This window comes from Crocuta crocuta, unplaced genomic scaffold (genome assembly GCF_008692635.1).
Source record: "Crocuta crocuta isolate KB4526 unplaced genomic scaffold, BGI_CrCroc_1.0 scaffold408, whole genome shotgun sequence".
Taxonomy (NCBI): Eukaryota; Metazoa; Chordata; class Mammalia; order Carnivora; family Hyaenidae; genus Crocuta; species Crocuta crocuta.
Window position 1 is genome coordinate 4,253,443 of NW_027527444.1, and position 10,568 is coordinate 4,264,010.

At 46.9% G+C, this 10,568-nt stretch overlaps 1 protein-coding gene across 3 annotated transcripts in view; it reads left to right on the top strand.

Moving 5' to 3' along the window:
- Positions 1-10,568, top strand: part of RNF32 (ring finger protein 32) — a 29,078-nt gene that overhangs the window by 11,289 nt on the left and 7,221 nt on the right. For 2 of the 3 annotated variants that reach the window (XM_077761287.1, XM_077761297.1), the window contains one exon: positions 37-145. In XM_077761287.1, the coding sequence (XP_077617413.1) occupies positions 37-145 (109 nt within the window). Of the gene's footprint in view, positions 1-36; positions 146-9,605; positions 10,224-10,568 lie in introns of those variants that run through there. The other variant, XM_077761298.1, reaches the window with a different exon arrangement.

The following is a 10,568-nucleotide window of genomic DNA, read 5'->3' on the forward strand; positions in this document are numbered from 1 at the left end:
CCCCCGTTGAAGCCACTCCAAACACGTGTGTTCCAGGATCCAGGCCTGCTGGAGGGGACACGTGGTGAGAAAGTGGTACCGAGAGCTGAGGAGAACCGTGCCTCCCACCGATGCCAAGCTGCGGAGAAAGTTCTTTGAAGGGAAGGTAGGTAGGGCCCTGGACTCTGCAGAGAGCGCGTGACCCGTGGGGGCAGGGGGACCGGCAGGGACGACACTCATTCGGGTGCAGGCTCCGTAAACACGGCTGAGACGCGGCTAGAAGCCCTGGCCGCCGTGAAGCTGCTTTCCCACACGGACGGCCAACTACAGCTCTGCTTTTCTCGTTAAACCATAAAGTTCATAAAATTGGGAGAAGTTTAAATTCAAAACAACTCTTGTTTGGCCATTTCGTGACCCCTGCTTAAATAATCTCTTCGGCTATGGGGCTCCTGGGTGGCTTAGTCGGTTAAGCGTCCGACTTTCGCTTGGGTCATGATCTCGCGGTTCNCTGAACTGGGAGTTAAAACCCAGGAGGAACTTTGTAACAGTCAAGGCCCCGGGGCCACAGGGAGTCACCAAACTGGCCAAACTGCAAGAGTTTCAGAAATAAATAACTTCAGGTTCTACCCTTTCTTTAAACTATGTTTTTATGTGTTATGTTTACTTCTTTGGTTGAACGGTTTCCCTCATGGAAGCCCATATGGAAGGGACAGGAGCGGGGGTGAGAGGGACCAGCTACTCGCCGCCCCCCCGCAAGCTCTACCCTCAGGAGCTGCAGCTCCAGGCGAAGCCTCAGTGTCCTTGGGCGTATAGGACAGCGATCACCCTACCTTGCAGGGCCCGGGCCAGCGGAGCGGTGTTGACAGAGGCCCCTCACAGCAGGCACTCGAGAACGCACACTCCGTGTCATTGCTAATGTGTTGTTTGCGTTCATCTTTATGCTACCTGCTTCAGATGCAGTGATAGTGTATATTTTTTAAAGTTTAGTTTTGAGAGACAGAGAGAGGGAGAATGTGCACATGTATGAGGGGGGAGGGGCAGAGAGCAAGACAGACAGAGAGAATCCCAAGCAGACCCCACATGGTCAGCGCAGAGCCTGACTCGGGGCTCAGACTCAGGAACTGTGAGGTCCTGACCTGAGCTGGCATCAGGAGTCAGACACTTAACCAGCTGAGCCAGCCAGGCACCCGATAGTCCACATTGGTTTTGCTGTATGAGACTATGGTGTTCTGACGGGACACTAGCTTTAAATCACTAAGAATTCATAGTCCCACTTTTCTGTAATCATTATCTATGGAAGTTTCCCTTACACACTTATTTAGATCTTTCCCACACTAACTTGGTTTTGTTAGCCTGCACTCCTATTTGTAAGAATGAGTGACAGAAAATTGCTCTTTGGGGCACTTAGTCAGTTGAGCATCTGACTTTGGCTCAGGTCATGATGTCATGGCTTCTGAGTTTGCGCCCCCTGTCAGGCTCTGTGCTGACAGCTCAGAGCTTGGAACATGCTTCACATTCTGTCTCGGTCTCTTTCTCTGACCCTCCCCTGCTCACACACTCCCTCTCTCTCTCTCAAAACTAAATAAACGTTTAAAAAATTAAAAAAAGAAAACAAGTAATGAAGTAAATCCAAAATGAGGAATACCCTATAAAACAGCTAGCTTGGATTATAAAATGTCAGTCAATGGCATAAAGACAAAAAAAAAAAAAAAAAAGGATGAGAAATGTTCTAGAACAAGGAAGTCTGAGAACTATAACATTTAAATGTAATTAGAGGTCTCTGGATCCTGGATCAAAACTAAAACTAAAAACAAGCACTATACTGGGATGTTTGGGAATGTGGATACAGTCAGTGTTACAGTAGTGCTGTGTCCGTGTTCAGTCTCTACGGTGTGTTAAGTGCACTGTCACTGACGGCTACGGAGGGGCGTGCTGAAGGGTTTAGGTGGGGGTGATGTGTGGCGATGTCTGCCGCCAACCTGTAAAGAGGTCACACACTCAGGCACAGGCACATACATACAGAAGACGGAATACACTGTAGTGAAATGTTAACAATTAAAAGCTAGGGATAAACTCTAGCAGCTGAGCTAGGATCCAGAGTTCCGAAATCCAAGGCCGTGGGCTGGGAACCAGAAGGAAAGGGAGAGTGGGCGACGGAGAGAGGGTGTACACAAAAATAGGTTTCACAACTTATACCAAAATACACCCGCATGGAACAAAGAGTTAAACAGGAAAACAGAAACATAATGCTTTTAGAAGGAAGCATTATAAATTTATGATCTGAGAGTGGGAAAGACCTTTCTAGTAGGATTTTAAAACCACACACACAGCCCATAAAGGAACTGATTGATAACTACATACACTTATGTACAGGGAGAAAAAAAATAAGACCAATGACAAATCAGGCAAATATATTTGCAATTCAAAGGACCAGAAGCAAATTTCCTGAGTATGTGACAATCAGTTTACAGAAAAAGAACTACAGATGTCTAGTTACTATATTAAAAATGTTCAACCATGGGGCACCTTGGTGGCTCAGCTGGTTAAGCATCAGACTTCAGCTCAGGTCATGATTTCACAGTTCATAAGTTCAGGCCCTGCATGGGGCTCTGTGCCGAGAGTTCAGAGCCTGGAACCTGCTTCGGATTCTGTGTCTCCCTCTCTGCCTCTGCCCCTCTCCCACTCATGCTCTGTCTCTCTCTCTCTCTCTCGTAAATATAAACAGTAAAAAAAATTTTTAAAAGATGTTCAACCTTACTCATGATTAAAGAAAACTAAAATTTTAAAAAATGAGAACCTACTAGATCCGCAAGAATTGGAAATTTTGATGATAATTACCTAGTATTGATGTCAATGAGAGGGAAATGGACATTTTTATAAGCCATTGGTGGAACTAAGAATGTACTTCTGGCTGATAGTTCTATTTGAGCCCCCTAGAAATCTACCCTACAGATCTACATGTTTGCTAAGATGTTTCAGTGACTATGTTCACTGTTGCAATGATTATAAAAGAGAAAGAACCATAAACAGCCCAAGAGTCTGCCCCCAGGTACGGCCATATAGTGATTACCACACAGCAATTATAAAGGCCACAGTAGATAGGTGTGTGGGCACATAAAGAGGTTTCCAAGAAGAGGCAACAAGAAAGTATAATGAGCAGAGGACGTAACATGATAGGGCTGGGGCACCCCGGTAGCTCACGTGGTTGAGGGTCTGAATCTCAGTTTCATGGGTCTGAGCCCTGCATCGGGCTCAGCACTGGCAGCTCAGAGCCTGCTTGGGATTCTCTGTTCCTCTCTCTCTGCCCCTCCTCCACTCACACTGTCTCTGTCTCTCTCAAAGTAAATAAACTTTAAAAAAAGTTGATAGGGCTAAAATATAACCATAATTACATGATTGAGATGAATTTCCCTATTAAATAACAAACTTGAATTACATAGAAAAAAATTTAATAGCTGCTTGTGAGAGACACATTAGAATCCACTGAAATAAAAATGCCCTATATATTGGGATGAGCACTGGGTGTTGTATGGAAACCAATTTGACAATAAATTATATTTTTAAAATGCCCTATAGAAAGGCATTCTCAAAAATAAATGATGCATATGCAAAAAAAAAAAAAAAAAAGAAAATCACAGTAAAAAAATGAATATTAAAGTGCATTTGGCAATTCAGAATCTAAATTATACACTGTTCTTGTGTTCGTGACAATGAGCACACTAGTATTCTGTGGTGTATAACTAAAGCTGCACTTTGAGGACAATTAGTGTCATGCACATTTATTAATAAACAAGCAAGATGAAAGAGAATGAACTAACCATTCAAATGAGAAAGCTACATAAACAACACTAAAAAAATTTAAAATGCAGAAAGTAGAAAGATAAAGGAAGTAATTTATTAGGATAAAAGTAAAACTGGTAAGTGAAGCCGACAGCTGACATTTTGGGGAAAAGAAACTGAAGATGACAATCTCATCAGCATTTAAAAAACTAACAATGTCCAGTTCTCACGAGAGTTAAAACGGATAAAAGAGAAGGCAGACACACGGAACAGGAGGCCTAACCATCTATGTGGAAATCATTTTAAAATGAAAAAAGATTTGTATGCAAACTCATCTGTTAAATCTGAAAATATAATTGAAATGATCCCCTATCAAAATAGCAAACACAGAAAGAAATATCTAAAAATGACTGAGAAAAATCATATTAAAGTAGCTCAATATTTACTGAAAATACTAAATTAAATAGCCATTTCTAATAATAACAGCAAACGTGAGTAAGGTGACATTTCTTTATCAAAGTAAAGACCATATATCAGAAACTAAAAACACATTTTTTAGACAGTGAAACCCTAAAGATGCAAAATCGGTTACCCACTATCATCATACTTTGGTGAATCCTTGCCAACGCAGTAATACAAGAAAACGGAATACAGTGCGCACGCGTGTGTCCAGGCATGTGCCTGCACTTGTGTGATGCATGTGTGCATGTGCTTGTGTGTGTGTGTGTGCATGTGTGCCATGTGTATTATATAATACATAGTACATACATTATCTCTACATGTGGATTTAAAATCTGTAAAATCATTTGAAGAATTATTAGAACTAAACTATTAGAAAATGTTCAGATTCAAAATAAATATGCAATAATTGTTTCCTTTAGAGCAACAATAATCAGATATATGCGATGGAAAAGGACCCCTTGCATAATAGTTAACAATTAAAAATACACTTAGCAAGGAATGTACAAGCACTGATCAGAAGATACATTTTTTTCTGGGGGTGATATCAGCAACATGGCCGAATAAAACGTCCCTCACGCATATCCACCCCGCACCCATCGGCAGCAACAGTCTGGCCCCAACCACAGGTAGGAGTGCCTCGTGCAACCGTGGGACCCGGCACCAGAGGGTAAGGGGCCCAGAAGGAGTCTCGCCCACCCACGTGCCTGGTAATAGCCACGCACACCTTGGTCCCAGCTGCGGACCCCGAGGTGGCCCCTGCGCCTGCTGTGAGCCCCGGAGAGCCCTGCCTCTGACAACTACCCACATACGAGACAGCCTTTGTGAAGTCCAGGCTTCCCAAGGAAAAGTTCCACGATGCCCACAGGAATGCTCCGGAGGGAGTCAGAGGAGGAGTCAGACTTTACCCACGTCAGCCCTCCCCCAGGGAGGCACTCACTGCCAAGAGAGATCTTCTCCCCCGTGATTTCTCCTGCAGGGGAATGTGAGGGCGTGTGAGTGAGCACCCGGCCTCCGTGTCTCCAGAGGGACTCCTCCTTCTGCCCGGAGTGCTGAGTCCTGACCCACTNAGGACCCTACTGACAGTGCCATGGCCTCCCTCTAGAAGCCCCTCTCCCCGGGGTTGTCTCCCCTGCATACCCCCCACGCGGCCCACAGTGCTGCATGTGCCTTGCCCACACCCTGTGGCCGGCCCCCTGTGCACACTCCTGGTGGTGAGCGCACGCTCTGGCGGGTGGCTAGTGAGCACATGCAGAAAGCCGGCCCGACTGTGGGCGAGGGAGAGACCACAGCTCTGTGGCTTCACCCTTGAGAAAGCCAAAGGGAGAGCATCAGCCCCGGCCGGGGGCCACGCAGAAGGCTGAGAAGGCACCCGCGCGTGAGAACCCCGACACAAGAGGGAGCAGGACCGGGGGGGGGGGCCTCCAAGCCCAGAGCAGGGCCGTGACAGGAGGCACCGCTCTCCTGACGCCAGCCAGCAAAGAGCAGAAGGCAGGGGCTGCTGTGCCGTGAAGACAGCAACGCAGGGCTGCAGGGGGCGTGAAAACCAGGGTCACATGACCCCACCAAAGGGTCTCAGCAACCTTCCAGCAACCAACCCCAAAGGCCTGGTGAGCTACACTTTGCCTGTGAAAGAGTTCAAAATAGGTGTTTGAAGGAAGCTCAGTGAGGGGCAAGAAACCACAGGAGGAGGGGCGCCTGGGGGCTCGGTCGGCTGGGCGTCCAGCTTCTGCTCAGGTCATGATCTCACGGTTCATGAGTTTGAGCCCCGCACTGTGTGCTGTGCGGACAGCTCAGAGCCCGGAGCCTGCTTCGGACTGTGTCTCCCTCTCTCAACCCCTCGTCTGCTCTCACACTGTCTCGCTCTCTGTCTCTCAAAAATAAAATTTAAAAACTTAAAAAAAAAAAACCACAGGAGCATCTGATGAAATCAGGAAATGATACATAAACATAATGACAAGTTCAACAGAGAGAAACAATAAAGAAAAATCAAATACATTCTGGAGTGGAGAACAGATAGAAAGCATCCCCAGCAGAACGGATCAAGCAGAAGGAAGAATCTGGGAATTAGAAGAAAGGAAATTTGAAATTACCCAGTCAGAGGAAAACAAAAGGGAATCAAAAAGAGTGAAGAGAGCACAGCACCCAAGGAAACAGTCTGTGAATTCTGAGAGTCTCAGAGGAGAGAGGAGGTGGCAGAGAGAGAGCGGCTGAGAACTTCCCAAATGGGTGAGATTTGCATAGCCAAGTTGATGAAGTCACCAAACAAACTCAACTCAAAGAGATCTTCCCCCCCAAAACACAGTCTAATAAAACTCAAAACCAAAGAATCTTAAAAGCAGCAGGAGAAAACCCACACTCACAAGGGAATTCCCAAAAGGCTGTGGGCAGGTGTCCTGGCGGAGATCTCGAGGCCAGGAGGAAGCGGGACGGAGACTTCCCAGGTGCTGAAAGGCAAGTCCTCCACCCGAGAACACTGCCTCTGGCACAGGTGTGCTTCAGAAATGAAGGAGACAGACCGGACTGAGGGGTCCTCGGCACCAGGCCAGCCTTACAGAAATGCCAGCTCTTCCTCAAGCTGAGACGAAAGGGGCCGATGGGCAACAGAACGTATTTGCACACAACACACCAGGGAAAGTAGGAGCGCAGGAAAGCCAGGGCCTCTAACACTGTGACACGGGGCGTGTTAAACTCTTCATCTGTGTCGAGATTAAAGGACAAAAGTCGTAAAAACAATGATAACTACAGTAATTTGTTAATGAATACACAATATAAAAAGAGGTCAACTGTGACATCAAAAACATACAATGCGAGCAGTAAAGAGTGGAGTTTTTGTCTGGGATGGAAGCTAAGTTGTTATCGGTGTAAAATAGGTTGTTACAGCCGCACAGGGTCTCACGCGAGCCTTGCGGTGACCCCAAAGCAAACCCCACCAGGAGAGAAAGAGGGTCAGAGCGCAGTGCTGTGGAAAATCATCAGTTTGCACAGAAAAGCAGCAAGAGCGGAGGAAAGGAACACGGAATACAAAAAGAACTGTCAGACAACAGGCCGCTCCTCCAGTCCCAAGGCGAAAGATGGCCGCACGGACTGAGGAACCAAGATGAACTACGTGCAGCCTGTGAGACTCCGTTCAGGACGCACTGGCTCCGAGTGAAGGGCAGAGAACGTGCTCCGTGCCTCTCCTCTGACAATTAGACTGTAGCTCAAAAGCTGTAACAGGAAGCAAAAAACGGTCATTATATAATGATAAAGGGGTCAGGTCATCAAGAGGATATAACAGAAGTTAAAACGGATTAGAGACTTATATTTAAGGGGCGCCTGGGTGGCTCAGTCAATTAAATGTCCGACTTCAGCTCAGGTCATGATCTCACTGTTTGTGAGTTCAAGTCCCACATCAGGCCCTGTGCCGACAGCTCGGAGCCTGGAGCCTGCTTTGGATTCTGTGTCTCCCTCTCTCGGCCCCTACCCTGGTTGCACTCGGTCTCTCTCTCTCAAAAATAAACATTAAAAGAAATTTTTTTAAAAGACTTAAATTTAAGACTTGACACCACAAAATTTCTAGAAGAAATCCAGGAAATGTCTGCTTGACTTTGGCTTTGGCAATGATTTTCTGGATATAACAACAAAAGCAAAAGTAAATAAATGGGACCACGTAAAACTCGAAAGCCTCTGCACAGAGCAAAGAAAGCAGTCAACACCGTGAAAAGACAATGTGCAGAATGGGAGAAAATATTTGCTCATCGGATATCTGATAAGGGCTTAGTTAATATCTAAAACATACAAAGCACTCATGAAACTTACCCAAAAAGTCTGATTAAAAAATAGGCAGAGGTGCCACACAGACACTTGTGCAAAGAAGACATCAGATGGCTACGAGACACATGACACAGGCTCGTCACCAGCCTCAGGGACTGCGGACGGGCCCACGGCTGTCAGAGTGGCTGTGGTCAGCAAGACAAGAAATAACAGTGTGGGTGAGAATGTGGAGAAGAGTGAGCCCACGTGCACTGTTGACGGGAATGTAAATTGACACAATCCCTATGGAAAACAGGTTGGAAGGCTCCTCAAAAAATTAAAAATAGGGGGCACCTGGGTGGCTCAGTCGGTTGGGTGGCCGACTTCGGCTCAGGTCATGATCTCACGGTTCGTGGGTTCGAGCCCCCCGTCGGGCTCTGTGCTGACAGCTCAGAGCCTGGAGCTGCTTCAGATTCTGTGTCTCCCTCTCTCTCTGACCCTCCCCTGCTCACCCTGCCTCTCTCTCTCTCTCTCTCTCAGAAATAAAACATTAAAAAAAATTTTTTTAAGATCACTGGCACATTCCTAACTGACCCAGAGCAAAGTGAGGTCATGTTACAATGTGGGTTCTTTTAAATAGACTGTGGAAAGAACTGAACAGATGGAATGTTGGATTTTGTCCCCGAGAGTGTCAGAGAATTAAGCTGGGGCCACCGGGGACGGCGCGGCAGCCCCGGGCTCTCCTGCAACAGGGCTCAGTGGACTCGGATCAGAGCTGCCCAGAAAGGTCAGGAAAGCTGGGGCGCTCCCGTCCCCGGTGTGGACAAAAAGCCCCTGTGTTGCCCAGAACGGCCGATGCCTTTGATCCTTATCTAGAAATTCTGCCGGCACAAGTCCTACAAGTGAGGGATGGTCTTTTATTGCCGCAATTACAACTTTTCAAATGCATTATTTTATCTCCACCCAAGCTAAAAGTCCTGACCGTTGTTTAAAAAGTGAGGTTAGTGATTTGTCAGGGGCCGTGGTTGATTTTGGGGGCTGCCCGCTCCCACACCCGCCTACAGGAGATTTCTCTGACTTTTTTCATTTACATCTCACCAAACAGCATAATGGTCTTAAAGTTTGTTTAGCCCCGCGCCCGCCTTTATCGCACGGAGATGGCAAACATTCTGTTGCTGGCCTGAAGTGGCTCCAAGCAGCAAGCCTGGAGGGTATTAAACCAGTAAAAGCTTATCAACTGATTCATTGATATGCTGTAAATTCCAGGCTTTTCATTTTGCTTTTGAGGGTGGTCATAAGTCAACACATTAGTAAGCAATTTGCTGACATCCAGACGGATCGCTAAGAGAGGCCGCCTGGGCACACAGAGTTCACCTGGATCCTTTTGTTGATGTACTTTTTTTTAATGTTTAGCCAGTACGTTACTGGTGAGTGACCAGTAATTGCTTTACATATCAATAACCTGAACTCTAAGTTACTTTATCAAATTTCCAAAATATGAGACTTAAAAGGAAACATACACGAAGACATTCATTCTTTTGAAAATTGACTATTGTACACATTTTGTTCCTGTAGAGTTAATAATATTACCCATAGGTTTAAAAACTAGAACTCATTTGTCTTTTATTTAACTTTTTTTTTTTTTTGGCCAGTTCTTACCTTTTCAGTTACTAAGGGCACTGACCCGAATAACAGGAAGGAAGCAAAAAAGAAAGAAGGACGCTGAACACGTAAGAACTTGAGATTTAAGAAATCGCTAGTCAGAGCTACACTTAGGACACAGCTCTGACTTGGCCACCATACGTGGCCGGCAGGTGCATGCTGAGGTAACTTTGTAAATGTCCCCCTCGCTGACTTTGAATCTGTGAAGCTACGAGAATAAAGTCACAGCGGGTCACGTTTAGAAACCTGCCGTAGACCTACCCTGAAGGATTTCATGCCTGAACACACTACGGCCGATGGTAGCACCAGCTCAGTGCCAAGGCTTATGGAGTCTTGAGAGTTGGGGAGAACTTCAAAATCATCCCTCCCTGGCGCTGTTCTTCGCTTTAAATCCCAGAAAAGATACTTTACTCCACCCCTCGAGAATATGTACACTGGGGCATATATGTGTCCTCATTTCTAAGCTACTGCAAACTTAAAATCAATTTTTTTTAACGAATGCTAAGGCCTCAGCGCGACTCAGGAGTCTCCCCGAGTCTCAGGAACCCAGTCGAGGCGATAAGAAACACACACACGAAGGAGAATGAGGGGAGCGGCCAGCCGATGACAAGTGCCCGTGACGGGGCCAGAAGTGCCCTGTGAGACTGAGAGCGAGCTCGTCTGCGATGAGCCCACGCCCACGGCGGCCACGCGGCCTGCAGAAGTCCTCCGGGCCTGGGGCCGTGGAGACAGGGAAACCCGAGAGTCATCCCTGGACTCTGTCAGTGACTTGGGCGGCTGGGAAATTCCTACAGGAAGTAAACCGGCCCCAAGGGGCCTGAGTCTCCAGACAGGCCCAGGGTGGGGGTTTGGGATCAAGTCAGAGGTGGGAGGGCAGTGCTCCTCGGGCATCAGAGGAGAGCTCCAGGCAGCCCGGCCCCTCCTGCCCCCCAGGCCCCCAGGCCCCCCCCCCC